Genomic DNA, 19,630 nt, shown 5'->3' on the forward strand with positions numbered 1-19,630 from the left:
CGAATAAACAAGAATGCGTATGTTACCAAACCATTCTTATGTTTTTTTTTTAATTACACTTTTTACCTTTTCTTACCTTAAAAAAAATAAAATTACCATATAATAAACAATGAATACAAAAGTATGGTATTTACCTTACTTCGAGGGTGTTTACCATACTCGAATGATTGAAACATTCTCGATTGCCCATATGGTACGTATTGTTCATACTATGCGTGACTACGCCATACGTCTCTCTCTCCCTAGACCAAAGCATTGGGGGGGGGGGGGAGGTGAGTATCGGGGTCGGGGACACGATGATGGGCACCCTCAAACTTGGTAACATGAAGCTAAGTGAAGCATATACATAACATTGATGGCTACATTATAAAATTTGGATGGTCCTGCACTAGAAGCAATATTGGGCGTGCAAGAGTGGTTTTGTATTTATCATGAGGACCTGCAAAATTGCATATGAGTATGTTAAGTGGCATGTTGTTACATTCCTCATAGAGAGAATCCAACTGCTATAGTTTGTATGAGCTAAATCATGACGATCCTTTCTTTGAAGTATGTGTTGACATTCTTACATAGAAGAAGATTGGAAAAGCGCTGCTTATGTCATATTTTAATGCTAGAGTTCTCAAAATGTGGAAGTCGATGATAATGCAATGGTGTCACATTTGGTGCATGACTCAAAAGATTGTACTATGATGATTATGGTAGACTTCTTATACACATGCTTAAATGCACAAACTTGCATATTCTCAATTGTACCCATGCGTTTTTTATGACAAATGTTTTGACATGTCTTCTAGCTTCTAGGGGAGGAAGTGTAGTTGATTATGTATTGGTGAAAGAATGCGATGCATCCATAGTGAATGTATTGGCCCATTGTCACTTGACTCATACAACAAGCTTATACTTACACGTTACATTAAAAAACTCGCTCTTTGACTAATGCTTTAAGAGTATAAAAATAAAAAAGGTACATTGTGAGACCTTGCTATGAAAAAGCTAATCTATATGCAAATGAGGTTGAGGGTTTTGTCATGAACTCTTCCTTAGTAAAGATGTGAAAACAAATTGGGAGCAATTGAAGGGTAGGGTATGAATATTTTAGTGCACGTGCGTTGGACGTTAGATACTTTCCCATGCAATACTTGGTTTGATGAAGAATGCAAGGCTCATTTAAAAATGTTCAAGCTCACTTCTTCTTTGAATAGGGCAACCTCACTTGATACATGTTAAAACATATCTATTTGTTCTCCATTCGCACCATTACTTCAATATACCATAATTCACATTCTCTTTTATGTGAGTAGGGTTATTTGAGCATAGGTGAGGAGAATCATTAAGTATGCATTTTTTCCATAAACAATTGTGAGAGACTCAAAGTACCATACTTTAATACAATGTCTTGCAGTCATCCACACTCGAGTTTACTTTTGATACATTGACAATCTTGTTAATTCTTATGTACACAATCCTCTCACAATCACAATCTCTCGATTGTAACATTTGTGAAAATAAAATCTTGGACATTATAAGTTACTATTCATTTTCACACATAATGTAAAAATGATTCGCTTTTGGACCCATAGGCCATATTTAACCTTTAAGGACAAAAATAAAATCTAACTATCTACTTATTTACCTCTCCAACACACACCTCAAAATTAAATCTACATTTCTACCGAATGTGCCAATTTACAAGAAGCAATTGTTGAAATATATGATAGATGTACTATACAAAACAACTTTAATGTAAACGACTTTCATTATATAGTGGTGTAAAACCTTCAAGGAAGGTGACAAAAGCAAAAATATTAACTACAAGATTTAAATGTGCTGAGATGATGCATGCATCAATTGTAGGGTTTGAACCTGTTTGTTCAAACCGGCAATTTGATGGCATTTAGTCAACCAAACCAAGAATTTACATACCAATATGTTATTGCTTTACAAAATGATGTATTGCAACCTTTTATATGTACATAATATTGGCGATATACATAATATCATGAGATATCACTAACTTGCACAAGCTAATGCAAGATCAACAAATGGCATTGCTTGCATGAATGCCATATGACGATCATGCATGGGTCCAAGGATGCTATATAATGTGGTGATTTCATCATTGTGGAACCATTCTGGTTCAAAGCTAGTCTTCAACATATTCTTGTTCTTCTCGCTAATATAATTATGTTCTCCTCTTCTTTTCTTCTTTTCTTGTATGATTCTATCTTGTTTTGGGTTATAGCCTTGATATATTCTCTTGTAACCCTCTGTGTCAACTAATCGTGCTCGTAAATTAGCAAATCATAGACATTGTTTGTTTTTACTAAGTGAGACACCTATTTCCTACAAATGTCCAATCAACTTTCAAGTCTAGGCTCAAGGAAATCTACATTTTGGCATTATAAAGTTGCCCCCCGGAAATGTACAACAATGGAGAAGTTAAAATTTGGGTTCCCACGCAATAACATTTTGATACATTGGCAACATTGATGCTTCTCAAGGGGGTTGAATTATGGGGTGGTAGGACCCTCACTTGACATCAAGATATCCAAGGGTGTTTTCTTATGAAGTCTCTCAAGTCAATCTACAAATGCCTTACATACTCTACTCCTTGAGCCTAGATCACTTCCCATTGAGAACATTGAGTTCAAAAGACACCCCCATATCAACATCTAGGATTATATGAGAAGCAAGTAAAAATATTCAAAGACACACAAAATAGAACTTTTGGATTCCAAAATAAATACAGATATGATGAAATAATTTTGCAAATGAGATGCATCACACTTGATTCATGGGGCATCAATATACTCTAAGAAGGTGGTTTTTCCCCAACACATATGAATCACAACATGAGAATCATGTGGAGGCTCACATTGCATACATTATATTGCATGTGTTGCACTGAATTACGAAACCATCTTCTTCTTTGAATAGGGAATCTCACTCATCGATATATGCTAAAGCCAATTTCGTGATCAATGATCCACACCATAGCCTAAATACAACTTTGGTCACATTCGATTTGTCGTGAGATGGATCATTCGGCATAGGTGAGGAGACTCATTAACTATGTATATTTTGCTCTAAAGAAGTGTCAAAGTACCATACATCAATATAATATGTTGCATTCATCTACATTCATGTTTGCTTCCATACATTGCTAATTTGGTCAAGTCCATAAACACATTCCTCTCACAATATGAACACTTGACGGTGATATTTATTAGTGAAATTCTTAGACATCGAGAGTCCTTACTCAATTCCATGCATACTATGTAGAAATTATTCACTTTTGGACCCATAGGCCAGGTTTGACCTTAAAATCTATGTACCTAATATCAATCTATCTCAAACACAAGTATAAATTAAATGGCATATCTATCAAAGGCTCCAATTGACCATACACGAACATTAGAATATATTATAGGTGTACTACTCCGAACAATTATAGAATGGAACTTATGTAAGTCCATCGTTTCTTTTTCGTATTTTGACGTCATCTTCAACATCAAGCAATGCTAAACAAAGCTTATCCATGGAAAAGGATTTACTATTCTTCTTTCCCACTTTTGGTACCTTAAGCTAAGGCAATCCTCGAGTATACAATTGGTCCTTATTTCAAACGATTCCTCAGTTTCGTTGTCGACGATGAGAATGAGGATTGCATCGATGATGGAGAGGTGGCAACATCGAAGAATATGGTTTGATAGACATGCTACTTTTTCACATACATGGGTTCCAAAAGATTAACTAGAGAATGAGGATTGCATCGATGATGGAGAGGTGGCAATATCGAAGAATATGGTTTGATAGACATGCTACTTTTTCACATACATGGGTTCCAAAAGATTAACTACAAGGCAAGGAGTTTCTGAATATTGCAATCCTAAAGTATACAATTGGTCCTTATTTCCAACGATTCCTCAATTGCGTTGTCAACAAAGAGAATGAGGATTGCATCGATGATGGAGAGGTGACAATATTGAAGAATATGGTTTGGTAGGCATGCTTTTTCGTCACATACATGGGTTCCAAAAGATTAACTACAAGTCATGTGTTGGTGGTGGTGGTATTAACCAAAACCTTCATTGTATAGTGTGGGGTAAAACCTTTAAGAAAGGTGACAACAGGAGATGTATCCAAAAGATAGCGACGAATTTAATATTACAGTCGTTTGTGCCAAAAACGAAGCAAAGCAGAAAAACGTCGGCTGCAGGGTTCGAACCTGCGCGGGCGAACCCAACAGATTTCAAGTCTGTCGCCTTAACCACTCGGCCAAACCGACGAATTTGATACTCGTCTTCGCTAAACTAAATTTATACGCATTTATGTTTGGATTTATCACTGTGACTACGTTAGTACGTTCAGCTCTGTTTTTCTGGCAGCAGATGGTGGTGGTGATGATGATAATGCGAGTAACAGAGAATGCTTAGGCCTGTTTCTGGCTTGATGTTACAGCCATGTTTGTTGAATTTGACAGCTATTTTACAAAACTGCAAGCAAGAGACAAACCTCCCAAAAACACTAAATTTGCATGCGTACATGAAGAGAAATAATGGGAATAACAGAGAATGCTTAGGCCTGTTTCTGGCTTGATGTTACAGCCATATTTGTTGACTTTGACAGCTATTTTACAAAAGGGCAATCAAGAGACAAACCTCCCAAAAACACTAAATTTGCATGTGTACATGAAAAGAAATGGTTTAAACACACATATTGCATTACTTTCTGATTACGCCAACCCTACTGCTGCTGATACCACTATCACCATGGATCGTATCAAAGGTTTGATTAGATCTGGTGAGCGTCAGAAAGCTCTCAACATGTACAAGAATTGTAGGGAACAGCGGAATTCGCCCTGTTCTCTCAATCCACACATTTTTGGAAGTTTGTTGAAATGTTGTGCAAAGATGGGGGATTTGGAAACAGGTATTTGGTTACATTCTGATATTGTCGAACGAGGGATCCTAGAACATGATGTCTTTCTTGGTAGTGCTGTGGTTGACATGTATGCAAAATGTGGTTCGATCATGAAATCACAAGAAGTGTTTGATATGCTTACACTTCGTGATGTTGTCTGCTGGACAGCTCTCATTCGAGGTTATATAGAAGAAAATCTTATGGTGCAAGCTCTGTGTTGTTTTGAAGCAATGTGTTATGAAGGAATTTCTCCTGATGACATCACTTTTGCTTGTGCTCTTAGAGCTTGTGGAAGCATTGGATCAGCCAGAAAAGGACGCGAAATGCATGCCCAATTGATGAAACAAGGATTGGAAAAAGATATGTTTGTCGGGAACACTTTAATTGATGTATATGCCAAATGTGGTGCCTTTTCAGATGCCCAATATGTGTTTCGAGGAATTCCAACTCATGATGTGGTCTCATGGAATGCAATTATTGCCGGATATGCTGAAAATGGGTGTGGTGAGGAAGCTCTATATTGTTTTAGCAAAATGCAACGTCATGGTATATCACCACAAGCATTTACTTATGTGAGTTGTATTAAAGCTTGCACTAGTATAGGCATAGTAAGCATTGCTGAAGAAATACATTCGGAAGTTCGGCGAAAAGGCTTAGAAGAAAACCTCTTTGTTGGGTGTGCTCTGGTTGACATGTATGCCAAATTAGGCTTTCTTGAAAGAGCACAAGATGTGTTCGATATGCTTCCAGAGCGGAATGTGGTCTCTTGGACGGCTCTAATTGCAGCATATGTGGAGCATGGGCAGTTTGATACATCAATGAAGTGTTTCGAAACAATGCAATATGAGGGCATCACTGCAGTTTCGGCTACTTTCCTCAACACATTGAAAGCATGTGGTGCAATGGGGGTAATAGGCAATGGTTGGAAATCACATGCTGATATTACTAAGCTGGGTTTAGAGAAAAACCTTATTGTTGGTAGCTCATTAGTTGATATGTATACTAAGCATGCCTCTCTTCAAGAAGCACAAGAAGTCTTTGACAATCTTCCAATGCAAGATGTAGTTTCATGGACCACCCTCATCGCAGGATATGCCCAACTTGGCAAAAGCGAACATGTTTTCCATATGTTCAATAGAATGGTGAGAGACGGTTTAAAGCCAAATATCGTGACATTCGATAACATTCTTTCTGCATGCAATCATGCAGGTCTTGTGGAGAAGGGACAAATGTATTTTGAATGCATGAGCAAAGATTATGGTATCATACCATCTAATGACCACCTGATATGTGTGGCAGATCTTTTCAGTCGATCAGGTGACATTGGGAATGTGGTTGTGACGATAAGAAAGATGCCATTTCACCCTAGCACACCAGTGTTGCATACTCTGATGGTATCCTGTCAAAAATGGGGTAACGTGAATTTTGCAAGGCAAACGTTTGATCATTTATTGGCTTTAGATGATAAAGATGCATCAGCTTATGTGTCTCTATCTAACATATATGCAGACACCTGCATTCATGAAGGATATAAATGAGAGAAATCCAAATGTAAAGAGAAGTAGATCTTGATACCATAAGAATTTGTTACATAAAACATTTATTATTTTATCATAGCTTTACTTCAGACATTGTGAAAGTTTTATAGTTCACAGCACCCTAAAAAATATAACCTATTTTGTTTTGGTTACTATCAATCAGCCTTTGGTATTCTTTCACTGAATACTGAGGCACTTGAGCAGTTTCAGATGTATGTTGCATTCAATTGGTATACATTCATTGGATGATGAGGCAATTGAGCACTTTCAGGAATATGTTGCAGTTGGTTCACTGATAGATATAACTCATGCATTGGTTGATAAGATCATTGAGTACTTAGAACCTGAAAAAACATGACCATATTTCGTCAGAAGTCTAGGTGATACCGATTGATAATCTCTTTCAAATAGGAGGCAACAGATGGTCAGCCACTGCCAATTTTTTGCTGGAAATACAAATGGGGAAAATATGAATGGAGCAAAGGAATTCATGTGTAAACTATAAGGCACACATTGGTTGATAAGATCATTGAGTAATTTGAACCTGAAAAAACACAACCATATTTCATCAGAAGTCCAGATGCAACCGATTGATAATCTCTTTCAAATAGGGGGCAACAGATGGTCAGTTACTGCCAATTCTTTGCTGGAAATGCAAATAGGGGGGGACTATGAATGGAGCAAAGGCATTCAGATGTAAGCCATAAGTCAAGGTGTCGCTTCCACTCCAACAAAGAAAAATAGCATGCATGCTATTGATGTAGTACACATACTACATGTCTATCAACCAGAATGATGATTTTTCCGTACAACAATGAAAGAAAATCACACTTCTGTTGTAATATATAGTATAATACAATATAATATATTATGTGTCCATGGGTGCTGCTCGACAGTCTGTCATAACATAATATACTATAGATAGATAGCATGCATTTGAATGACCAAGTTTACATGCACATTATACCATGGTGTGAGTGTGTCCACAGGTGCTGCTCTACGTTTCACTGTGGCATATATATATATATATATATATATATATAGAGAGAGAGAGAGAGAGAGAGAGAGAGGGAGATCATATATTATATGCATGCATTGAAATGCACATAATAAGATGTTAGCAGATGAAGAGCTACCCATAGGTGCTGCTCTACATTTTGTGGTATATATATATATATTGAGAGAGAGAGAGAGAGAGAGAGATCATATATTATATGCATGCATTGAAATGCACATAATAAGATGTTAGCAGATGAAGAGCTACCCATGGGTGCTGCTCTACGTTTTAAGGTAACATATAAAGATGGATATAGATTGCCATGAAAACTTGGTCATTCAAATATGTATGCATTTGAATTACAAAGTTTATGAACACAATCGCATAGTAGCAGATAAAGTCACAAAGTTTCCTTCTCTCAGCTGTGTTTTATCACTTAAAAGTCCAGGGCCCAAAATAACCAATACAACATGTAGCAGACCACCATGATAAACCATTAACAATAATCCATTTGCATATAGTTAGTTGAAATTTGAGATCTCTTGAAGTGCTTGTGCATCTCATGAACTATATACAAGCTCTTTCTAAGAAAGATTAACTAAATTTCATGTTTGTGCATTAGTATATGGGACTAAAGCCCATGACAATTCCATAGTAGCTCATACAGACATGCCAAAATGCCACTCAGATAGAAACAAAGGGTTCAGGTAAGCAACAAAGTATACTTCTTCGTAAAAACGAAGAGGTAAACCATTTGACAAAAAGTACCCACCAGAAAACTCTTTACTAAATGGTCAAAAAGGAACTTTTAAAGAAGGCGCGTCGTGGGAATCTTGCATACAGGGGGGGGGGGGGGGGGGGGCATGCTCATGCTTCTTATGAAGAGGTATATCAACTTTTTATGATTTACAACTCATCTGGAGCAAATGAGCATGTTTGATCTTCAGCTGGCAAAGTTTGGGAAAAGATTGTATCACAGGAAAAAATGGAAAAAGAAGAGGATGGGGGACCAGATTCAGTTATTCCTGTTATTTGAACCATGAAATCAGGTGAAGCAAAGAAGCTCTCCGGCTTCTTGTTAGATGTGCTACCGTCACAAGATAACATAAAACCATCCAATTTGTTAGTAGAACACCCTCGGCTTCCTCGACTGATCTCTGAAAAATGGTCACCCCAAATATCATAGAGAAAAACATCATTCATAGTATCTCTATGGTTAATCCTTACATCCAACGCATTTTCACTATTGCTGGTCTTTTCGAGAGCTCCTAAAAGTTGCTTCTCATTTACATTCTTTGCCAGTCTGCTTCCTGGCGCTCGGGCATCTGGTGCAACAAGTGAGGTTGAAACAAGAGAAGAACTTAACAAGGTAGGATCTTCAAGAACAGGAAATTTCCCATCAAGCAATTGGGGTCTCCACTGGGTGCTTCGCCCCCCCTGTGGAAATGTGGCCGATGGTAGTAAAACAGGCTTCTTTACTGAGGGATTATTACTCTTTACCACTTCGAGTGGATTAGGCATCTTTTCTATCTGATCAACCTCTGGCTTTGATGCAGCTCTCCGAGCAACAGTAGCCCAATTCTCACTGGTATTAAAAATGCCCATTTTATCATTTCTATTTCCCTTGTCTACCATCCGAGAACCAGTTACTTTAGTATCTGTTGCTTGTGGCACCTTTAAGGGATGCTTTGCATTAGCCTTGGAGGTTAAACAATGTAAATGGTAAATTCTATCTTTATTGAAGGGCGCATAAACATGATGTGCATGTACATCGAGCTGTGAGAGTGGCTCGTTATTACGCAACCGAGCAAAAGAATTCCTGAATTCTTGACCCCTGCTATTATGAAATGTTGTTGCTTTACCCGTATTTGAGGATGGATTGCACTGAGAGAAGGGACCATTACCACGGTATGGAACAGGAGTTGCGGGTGAAGCAGGGGAGGAAGGAGATGAGCTGCCACTTATACTATCCCTCTCCGATTCCCTCTTCAAATCAATGATATTGCTTCGATGTTTCCTTCTTTTTCGTCTTTCTTTCTTCTCTTTAACTCGAATATCACATGGGTCACAAGCATCGGATGTTTTGATCGATAGTGACTTCTCTACGATATCATCTGGTCTTAAAGGAGGATCCAAATTAAAAGCATTATCCTCTTCCAAATTTCCCACACATGCAGCGGCACTCAAATTAGATGATGCATCACTAGCAATTGAGCTGAATATGCCTTCAATCCTTTCCACAGGCGTAGAGAAGGACTTCATGACATTGTCAATCAGAATATCACAGTGACTAGAATCTACAGATTTAGATTTCAATTCACAATTTTCTGCTATTTGGACCCTCACATTTAACATTGTATCCTGAGAATCAAGAAATCTCCTGAAGACGTTGCCAAGGCTTGCAACAATCCTCGCCAGTATAACAGAAAAACACTGTTTATAAGGTTGATTCTTTAGGGTAGAAAGCCCATTGCTCTGATCATCCAGAATTTTCTCTTTGTTAATAATATTCTCATCAGCTTTTAAAGCATCACTCTTTGAATAAACAGACTGAAGAAAAACAGTATAACTACATGAAAACCACAACCTAAAATCCATGGCAAGTTGTCTATCTTGTTTCATTGTTTTTGTCAGCATTGCCAATACCAGAAGAGCAGTTACTAGAGAAACTTTCCCAAGCAGTTTCCTCAACCTGTAGAATGACGATGGCTTGCAACCAACGTCTTGACGAATTCCTTCACAATGCAAGCACCCTGTTGATCCTCTGAAAGGATATGAAATGACAAGGCTATAAATCTCTAAGCCATATTTACCACAGTTTATAAATCCCATTTGTTTTACTGAGCCAAGACATATGTTCCCCTGGAGCCTGAAGTGCTCAAAATTCTCATCAGCAAGGTTTACTACTTGTGGACATGTTAAGAATGCATGGACCTGTAAATGCTGCTCAGGATTAGTTTCACATTCATTTTCTCCTTCTATTAGCATTTGCGAACCAGAAAGGATGAAGTCTATCATTGGAGATAGTTCACTCTTTTCAGCACCAGATTCTCCAAAAGAAACATTGACGCTCAAAATACAGGGACTGTCCTTACGAAGATTCAATGTCATAATATCATTTACCAATATCTTTTCCTGTATTACAAATGACACCAAAATCAGCATCCAAGTACAGGCAATGATCATGAAAACGTGAATTAACCATCCTATGGTCAAAATACTATATAGCATGCTAAATATTGTAGCATGAAATCAAACATCATCTCATGCTTAGCAAAATGTTCTTGTAAAGTTAGCACAGTGAAAACTACAGTATGAACCAAATAAAAGGAAACCACTTATATTTTTTTGACATGATACACGTGCAGCTTAGAGAATCCATGAGCATCATCAAACATTTTAATTGGAAAACAGATATAGTAAACCAGGAGAATACCAATTGCAAAAAAATAAAAGTTAATGATTGCATTTCAAGGAGTAGAAATGTGAGAAGGTAGGATATGACATAAGAATAAGGTTTCAGAAAAGAAAGGCTTCATAAACACAACAACAATCTATTCGAGGAATAGACAGAAGTATTATTTGGTTATACTTCATAATCCTTTACCTAAATAGCTTTACCTATAGTCTCTTATTCCTCTTTTCATCCCCCCTCCCTTTCTTTATCTCCAGCAGGATGGGACTACCATGAAATCTTTATCATGGAAAGCTACAGTGAATTTTCGTCATTTTCCTTGCATTACGTGAAATTTTCAAAGAAGAGAAGTTTAACCACCTAAAACTAGTTATTGGAGTACGCAGCAAATATCCTTATAAAACCATTTACCAAGATCCTAAATTATTATCCACATAAATTTAAGAAGCTTCATAGAACCCCCTGCACATAACCTAGCTAAGAGGGTCTTTTGATTGTAGATTTAGAACTGCATATTGAGACAAGACAATGAATGGGCTAAGCAAATGCAAAATCAAGTTAATAATTTAAAAATGATGTCCTCTTTATCACATAGATGTTCATTGTTAAAGAAATGGATACAATTTATCGTAAATGCCACTGTTCTTGGCTTGCAAATTGCCTGAAATATACATAAGAAATACCTGAGAATGCTTCTTGCCTAATTGTTTCAGCATTAAAACTTGCTTACATGGGGAGTATATGCAGCATTTTAAAGAGGAAAGAACTAATTGCCCAGCCTACCAACCAGGAAATCGAGAAAATGGATTGAAGTTTTGGAGAAACAGGCACAGCACATTCAATAGAGAACATTTCAACTCCAGAAGACAGAAATTTAACAAGCATATTCAGGTTTCCCAGAAACTGCGTGCCCATACTATCTTGTACCATCCATGTTATATCAGCACCCATGTAAATGGCCGTTTGCATACACTTTTAAAGAAAACCCATATTGGCAAATCAAAACCTACTATAAACAAAATCATTTGTGATCTTCCCATGGGTGTACCATTACTACGCAAGAGAACTCATAATATGGTCCTAAATTTTCGAATGAAGATACAATACCAACAGTAAAACGCACAACTTACTATAAAAAGCAGAAGATTATCTTTGTAACAATATAGGATCAAAGCAAAAAAGATAAAGTACCAGACTCTATCCATTTAACATGCCAACAACAAGACAGTTTACTCACTGTCCATTGAGATGATCCTAGTTGGAAACACTTCTGGAACAGGAGACTGCTGCATAAATATTCTCCAAAAGCTTTAAACTGTTTCGGGGCTTCCGAGCCCACCCTTCTGCACAAGTTCACTTTGAAATGCTTTTCCACTTCACTGAAGCTTGAATCCACACTTGGGTTGACAGAACTCGGAGGAACTGGCGTCCTTCCACACACTTTGGAGGAGGAGGAAGAAGATATAATATGCTTAGATTCTATCCAACCAAATGTTTCCTTTGTCAAAGTTGGCCCATTTAAGGGATTATTACATTGTGTTACTTCCATCTTCAGCTCTTGCTTAGAAATTTCAGTCCAAGGTTGCACCTTGTAGATGAAAAGCATGCCTTCTGCATCCCCTGCAGATACGCAAGACATATTACGGGTAGCCCATATAATATTTTACCTGCTTCTATAAAGGCCATGATTAGAAATAGTCCATATAGGTATTCATATGCGTTCAGTCGTTCCTTTGAGGTTAGTCAACATTTGCAGACTGTGTGAGCTAAGATAAGTTTAATATTTGACAAACTGGGACTAACAGTAGCAAAAACCAATTCCGTACCTGTAGTCACATTCCATTTGGTCGATGAACAAGCTTGAAAACATAAGCATTCTGATGCTTCTTCACTAGAATCAAGTCCATGTGCACAAACTCTTCCTTTTTCCACACAATTCCAGCTTGTTTGTATAGAAAGGGGAAGGAATTCAGAAGCATGGCAAGAGCACACATCACTGGAACCATTGAGTAGCACTCTGTTAGATTGGTCTTCCTCCTCCTGGTGGTTCTGGTTCTTGAGCTGCAAACTGGGTTCCGTACAAAAACCCAGTATTCCCATGCCGTCTTCTTCATATGGAAGAAAGGCCACTTGTGCGAATATGCTATTGTGTCCGGAAGCACGGGCATGGGGCATGCAGAGGGTAAGCAGGAGAAGCCATGGGAGGAGGAGCTGGAAGAACAGCTGCCATCCACAAGGGGCTTGTGGGCAATACCAACAAGCTGTTGTTGTCCTAGTAGACGTAGTACAAAGGAAGAGAGAAGAAAACGAAAACATAAACAAGAATATACAGAAGAGTTGCCCAATTTCCTTCAATATGTGCATAAAAAAGAAAGGAGGTAAACAGATGAACAGAGCTTCGACCTAGCTTTTTCACAGAGAGAGAGAGAGAGAGAGAGAGAAAGGAAACAGGAAGTATTGTGATGAAAAAGGGAAGGTATACCATATTGGGCGCTGGTCTCGTCTATTTCTGCGATGAGAAGGTGGGGGGCAATCGTTCCGTGTCGGCGAAGCAAGCATCGCCATAGCCATCGCTAAGGCTGTGAAGAGGAGAGGGGAAGAGGGAGGTGAAGAAGGTGAAGGAGAAGGAGAAGAAGAAGGGGGAAGGGGAGAGAGCATTACTGCAGAGGCCATAGCCAGGGAGCAGAGTAGAAAGAGACAGAGAGATGAAATGGGCGCCTTTCTATCTCGCTATTGGGGGAGAGAGAGAGAGAGAGAGAGAGAGAGAGAGAGAGAGAGAGGCCTAAACCCCTCTTTCTCTCTCTGCTCCATCTTAGCTTTGAATGCTGCTTTCTTCTCCCTTTCTCTTCTCCAACTTGAAAGCCAAAATTAGTTGAGAGAGAGAGAGAGTGTGTGTGTGTGTGTGTGTGTGTGTGTGTGTGTGTGTCTCTCTCTCTCTCTCTCTCTCTCTCTCTCATCGACGCCCACTCATTTTTAACCCTACCTATTTCAAGGTTCATATATGTATGTATGTATGTATGTATGTGTGTATGCCCAAGGAGACTAACTGCCCAACTATGCCGCCCGAACCCATGGGGATGATGGGCTCTGCCCTGGCGCATGCCCGTGCTCGAGACGGAAAAAGAGATAACTTGCTTGTCTCCACGAAACCAATACCCCCATCCGGTTCAGGTTGCGCCCCCAATCAATGTCTACGACTTCATTGCTCATATGACATTGCGATGAAATCGATTTTCCGGACATGCAGCAAATATATATATATATATATAAGAAAAATAGACGCATGCATAACTATACATGCCCTCTTTGTCCCGTCAATAGCGGAGTAACATCGAGGATGGTAAGAGATCAACCAGATACATCTATTGGAGAAATCTTGTGGGTTAAGGACATGTGTCACCTCAACTGTGGATTTTGACAAATATGAGACAGAAAGGGCAACGCCCCCCCCCCCCCAAATCAATTGTCGTGACAACAAAAGTGAACAGATTATACATTAGGATAGCTGCCCCATTGCATATGAGTGGTCATGGGGGCATATGCTCCACATGCATCGACTCAATGGAATTAGTAATACCCTAAGAGCCAATGTGTATAGTTTTATAAGGGTCGATGTATGATCGCTCGAGGCTAATGCCAAGACAAGCTAATATTAGAGGATTTAATAAAACAAAACAAAATCTCAGTCTATGTATGGGTATCTATTTGGCATTGCACTCTCTTCTCGCTAGCAAAAGGATAATTTATATGCGCCAACGTTGAATTTTAAGCAATTTGGAGACAATAAAATATATATATGTAGAACAATCGACCCCCATTGGGAGCAATAGTAATGGGACAAAAGCACATTGGATTTCAGCTAGTAGGATGTATTTATATGGAAATTTGTGAGGCTCTAGTTTAATATAGCCACATGATTAACACAAAGAGGCGAGAGATTAAACTGTTCACCAAGCCAAATATCATTGAGCTTTGGGCCATCAATTGGCTTGAGACTCTTTCATGTCCCATTTTACGAGAAAGAAGTGTGATGATGCCCTTGCTACAAGTGTAGTGTACAAAAGCATAGGTAGCTCTTCATAAAACTCCATGCCCATTGTCAATATCCAAACAATGGCTTTCGTGCGATTGATCACAAACTAATGGGCCTATCTCTAGCCATAATGACTTATTTAATCAACAATTACAAGCTAGGGCATAGATTTAATCCCCGTGGATTCTTGCAATAATCAAAATATTGGTGTATTTTGATGATTCCATATTTTATTTTAACCATGAGGAGACAAAACAATTTTACCTACATGGCAAAATCCCATAAATTATGAGAAATGTCAAGGCTTTACTCACATGTAGCAAAATGATGTCACAATAGATAAACTAGAGGAGAAAAGCATCTCAATCTAATTGTTTTATTGGTTGCCTCTTGTCTCTTCCGGGCCCGACCTTTTGAGTGAACCATATTAGTGTCCATTCTTTACCCATCGAAATTTCAACTCCTCTTCTTATAAATCCTTTTGGTCTATTGCGCTCTCTATTATTATTAAAATGTTGTCCTTAGTAGCCTTTTTAGATAACAAGGTAGGTTGCATAGATTACCCATCTTCATAGCACCCTCATATATGATTGTTGGAATGCTTATATGTGTAGAATCATGTCATAACTTTGGTGTGTCTACTCAAAGTAATTACTTAAACTATCCTCAATGTGCATTGGGGTTTATATCATGATAACTAGGCATACGGGGTTTGGAAGAAAACCATGTCCCATGGCTCATATACATATATATATTATAAGATGTTTGCACACAAATTTGAGCCTTTATTATTTAGACCTATTACTCCCTCTTTTATTCTTTCAAATTTTTATATGATAAGATTACATCATGGTTCACAAATAATACGAGACATAAGTTATTGAAAAGAAAATAAAGAAGATAATCCAATTATGTCTTGGTATCCAATATTGTTACATGTCAAACCCCCAAATATTGCTGAATTTCTCGAATGGATCGTACTAAGTATGACATTCCATCTCCTAGATGTGAAAAGATACAATCATTGCACCATCACCACATAGATCAGGTTGTTGACATTGAACGAAAGTGTGAGTCTACATGAAAAAATCATATGAGTTGAATCATCAAGACCAAGAAATGATGTATTCTATTATGGTTTCGATGACTCAAATTTTCAAAAGGTGAAGGTTTAGTAGTATTGGGATGGGTCAGACATTGTAGTAAGAAATTGCAAGTGTCAAAGATATAAAGGAAGCTTATGCCCAATATAACAACAATTGTCTCAATTTTGACCATTGGATGCTACTACTACGAAGTACATGAAAAATGGAGTCACGTCTTTGAGCTAGTTGAACAAGGGTATAATGGTCTAACACAAAACGAACACTAGAAAGGATTTCCTAGGGAAATTGTAGGGGACATGAAACGATCATTTTGGAGTCTATCAATGATCGATGTGAAATAAGTAACATTGTGATAACAATCGTTTTAGTGCATGGCTCAATGTAGCACCACTATCTCGATACAAAACCTTCTCTTACACTTTGCTCGCACCCTACCCTCTCCTTTTTAACTCTTATAATACATACTCATTCTACAACTTTAAACTTTCTAGCAATGTGTAAAAAAATACATGGGTTGTAAACTTACAATATAAGCAAGTCTTGGCTTTAGTATAAAGTGGAGAGCTAGAATGAAAACATCAAAGAAATTTTAATGCCATTCATTCAAGCTAGAATGTATACGATGAAAAAGCTCTTAGGTAGATGCAATCTTTTGGTACATCTCAGCATCATTGTGCTAAAACACACACATAATAACCTTGTTTGAGCCTATGAGATGATTGTAATTGTTATATAGTTTTTGTTGCCTCATTTTACAATGATGGTTTATGTTAGTTCAAGAGGTCACATTTGCAATATGATGACCGGTATAACATAATATCGTCACGTCTTGTGGTATTAACATCAATCAATATAGTTCCATACATACTACTCATGTACATGTGTCTATATATTTATAATATTTCTATTGGCATATACATTCAATTAACCTCTGTCTAAGGATTGCTCTATTGTCTTGGAGATTTGTCAAAGAAGAATTGGATATGTCTAATGTTCATCATGCATGTTGTTTTTATGTTACTTAAAGCTCTTGTAAAATCAACAAATATGATTATAAAATGTCGTAGATGGTTCTAAAATCAAATGGATGCTACATTCATAATACATATGTGTATGACTATAAAACGGGGGAAAAAAAGTGCAATATTGAATCATATATCTAACTATCATTTTATGTAGTGACGAGCTTGCGACATAACACATGAAATAAATACAATAAATAATTCACTACCGTTACAATGTTTTATTATCATTATCCTTACATAAGATTTCTTAAGTCTATAAAGTGGTGATAAAACATAGCATAATGTTGGTGTTACATAAACATACTAACAAATATGTATATTCTACAACCAAACAATCATATCATACATGTGTGTTGTCATGTTAGAATAACTTGATGGACATAACATACAAAGGTTTGACCTTTAGATCATGGTTCATACAATATTTTATAACAAGAACAAATGCATATAATCCTCGGTATAGACTATAAAATATATGTGACAATCCATGACTTGCATTGCATGTGAAACCATCTCGTGCATGCTTGTTTTTGAAGTTGGGGTTAAAGGGATTTATGCATCATAAAGGTGCCAATGCTTGGAAAACCTCATGATATGTTCACTACCTCCTTATTAAGTATGGTTGGAAGCCTCACAACTTGATGTTGACGACGACTAATCATTAGAAGGTTGGTTGTGCTTGGATGCCCCCTTTTGTGCTCTACAATATTGATGAATGTTCATTGACAACTCAAACTTTAATGCATGGGTGACACGGAGGTAACATACAATGATGAATTTGGTTGAAAGGCCACAATATGCTCACTTATTCCTCAAGGAATCTTCTAAAAAACTCCACACTTTGATTCCATAGTATATATTAATATCCAATCTCAAACTATAAAAGTATTCTATGAACATGTTACAATTTACAAAGTTTGATGAAGTTTAGGTTACATTACGAAAATATTAAATAAATTATGTTGTGCTAATTTGAAAATAAATCCTCATAAACACTTATTTATTTTTTGTTTTTAGCGCATTGATGTATTCAATGTTCATTAATGAGACTGTCTTTCCACCGTCATGGTCTCCTACAATAATAGTTGCAATACATACATGTTATTGGGTAGTTCCATAACATACCGAGGTGAAGGTAAGGTTTGATTTGATTTGATTTGGATTCGCCTAGATGAAAGAGTTTGCTAATGAAGTTGAATGCAATTGTCATTGTAGGAAGAGGCATACAATGAAGGATCAGAAATTTAACTCTAAGAAACGTAGACCTATTAAACTATGAAAGTATGGCAACATTTTGATTCATGAAATTCCTCAACTCTATCAACTTCACATATTAGCCGATGATTGCAAAATACTAGTCAATGATTACAAATTTTCAAACTCTCCTAAGGCTAATTGGAAGGATGGGCACAATCATGGGATGCCCAATCACATGAGTCAAATACCTCAATCTCATGGAGAGTTCGTACCACATCTCTCTTGACGAATCCTATTGTGGACATGATTTTGGCAAATTGTGTTGATTTAAACATAACTATGATCATGCTAATTAATATCATGTAATAACATTCAATGATTCATTGGCCATAATCTGCTCATACATATGTTCATGTGCGATGCAATGATATATATAAAATCACACACATTTTATTATGTTTGCCTTTGGATACCAAGGACCCCTATATTTTATTCTTAGTCAATTTGTTGGTTTTGTTCAATGAGGATTGAAACTTGTCTCTTCGTTTCAAAATTCAAACAACTTTTTTTATTTTTCTTGAACATTACATAGTCTAAAAAGTTGGACAATGACAACTCTCTAATTTTGTGCATGATGTAAGAGAATGAGACATTCATAAATAAATAAATCAATCAATGTGTAAGTAGAACTATAAAAAATTGAGGTTTACCTTGCAATGTCGTTTGCAAGATTTATTTACTGTCATTAAAAACAAGTTTTGAACATACACCACAAATTAAATGTTGTAATGAACAAGCCATTGCATTCTAAATCTTAATGTTGTCTCTCCTCTTGGAGAAACACCTTCGATTACTCCTCTGAGTAATTGGGTCAAGGAATCGTGATCGCATAGGAGATTAAGGTAGAGTCGAGTAGGGCCGAACCGTTTCACGATAACTGGCTACAACCAATTTGCACTTCACGTCTTATAGGTTAAATAACATAATCAAGAATAGGATTTAGATGAGACAGACATAGAAATGACCCAATAGTACATGTATTGCTTACGGAATAGAAAATATTACAAGGGGGTTAATACAAATTGATTATAAATCGACAACTTTATCTCTCTCTCTCTCTCTCTCTCTCCCCTTAGTACAAATCTTCTAGTCTAAAATCAATCACTCTGGCTCGTAATAAGATATTTTCGGTCTCCCTTCTGTTTCTTAACGATTTATATAGCCTACACACTTCAACTATTTCCTCTTGATTCTTGACCTTTATTCACGGCTGCTTGCCTTTCGGTTTACCTTCCTCGGATGCCAGTGCTCGCCTTGGTTCTCCTTTTTATACTCGACCTACTCTTCCCTTTCCACACTTTACTTTTAAGATTCTTTTCACACCTCATGCCTT

The 19,630-nt window shown here is 37.2% G+C and overlaps 2 protein-coding genes and 1 non-coding gene across 5 annotated transcripts; 1 reads left to right on the forward strand and 2 right to left on the reverse strand.

Annotated features, from left to right (window-relative positions):
• Positions 1 to 4,210: 4,210 nt before the first annotated feature.
• Positions 4,211 to 4,291, reverse strand: TRNAS-UGA (transfer RNA serine (anticodon UGA)). The gene has a single exon. It is a non-coding gene; the product is annotated as a tRNA-Ser (tRNA).
• Positions 4,292 to 4,377: 86 nt separating this feature from the next.
• On the forward strand, positions 4,378 to 7,286 carry LOC147856414 (pentatricopeptide repeat-containing protein At3g02330, mitochondrial-like). 2 transcript variants are annotated; one of them, XM_087328995.1, is made up of 2 exons: positions 4,378 to 6,797; positions 6,999 to 7,286. In XM_087328995.1, the coding sequence occupies exon 1, from the start codon at positions 4,578 to 4,580 to the stop codon at positions 6,462 to 6,464; it is 1,887 nt and encodes a 628-aa protein (XP_087185121.1). In that variant the 5' UTR covers positions 4,378 to 4,577; the 3' UTR covers positions 6,465 to 6,797; positions 6,999 to 7,286. The 2 variants fall into 2 exon arrangements, with proteins under 2 accessions (XP_087185121.1, XP_087185122.1); XM_087328996.1 differs by having other exon boundaries at positions 4,378 to 6,956; positions 7,159 to 7,268.
• Positions 7,287 to 8,055: 769 nt separating this feature from the next.
• LOC147856415 (uncharacterized) lies at positions 8,056 to 13,643 on the reverse strand. 2 transcript variants are annotated; one of them, XM_087329282.1, is made up of 4 exons: positions 13,359 to 13,643; positions 12,703 to 13,148; positions 12,114 to 12,496; positions 8,056 to 10,596 (listed from the first exon to the last, which is right to left on the reverse strand). In XM_087329282.1, the coding sequence occupies exons 1-4, from the start codon at positions 13,547 to 13,549 to the stop codon at positions 8,368 to 8,370; spliced, it is 3,249 nt and encodes a 1,082-aa protein (XP_087185408.1). In that variant the 5' UTR covers positions 13,550 to 13,643; the 3' UTR covers positions 8,056 to 8,367. The 2 variants fall into 2 exon arrangements, with proteins under 2 accessions (XP_087185408.1, XP_087185410.1); XM_087329284.1 differs by having other exon boundaries at positions 12,703 to 13,139; positions 13,353 to 13,643.
• Positions 13,644 to 19,630: the final 5,987 nt, after the last annotated feature.

The sequence above is a fragment of the Azolla caroliniana genome, unplaced genomic scaffold (assembly GCF_043228905.1).
Source record: "Azolla caroliniana isolate FFs.n. ecotype wild unplaced genomic scaffold, voAzoCaro1.0.p SCAF_13, whole genome shotgun sequence".
Lineage (NCBI taxonomy): Eukaryota > Viridiplantae > Streptophyta > Polypodiopsida > Salviniales > Salviniaceae > Azolla > Azolla caroliniana.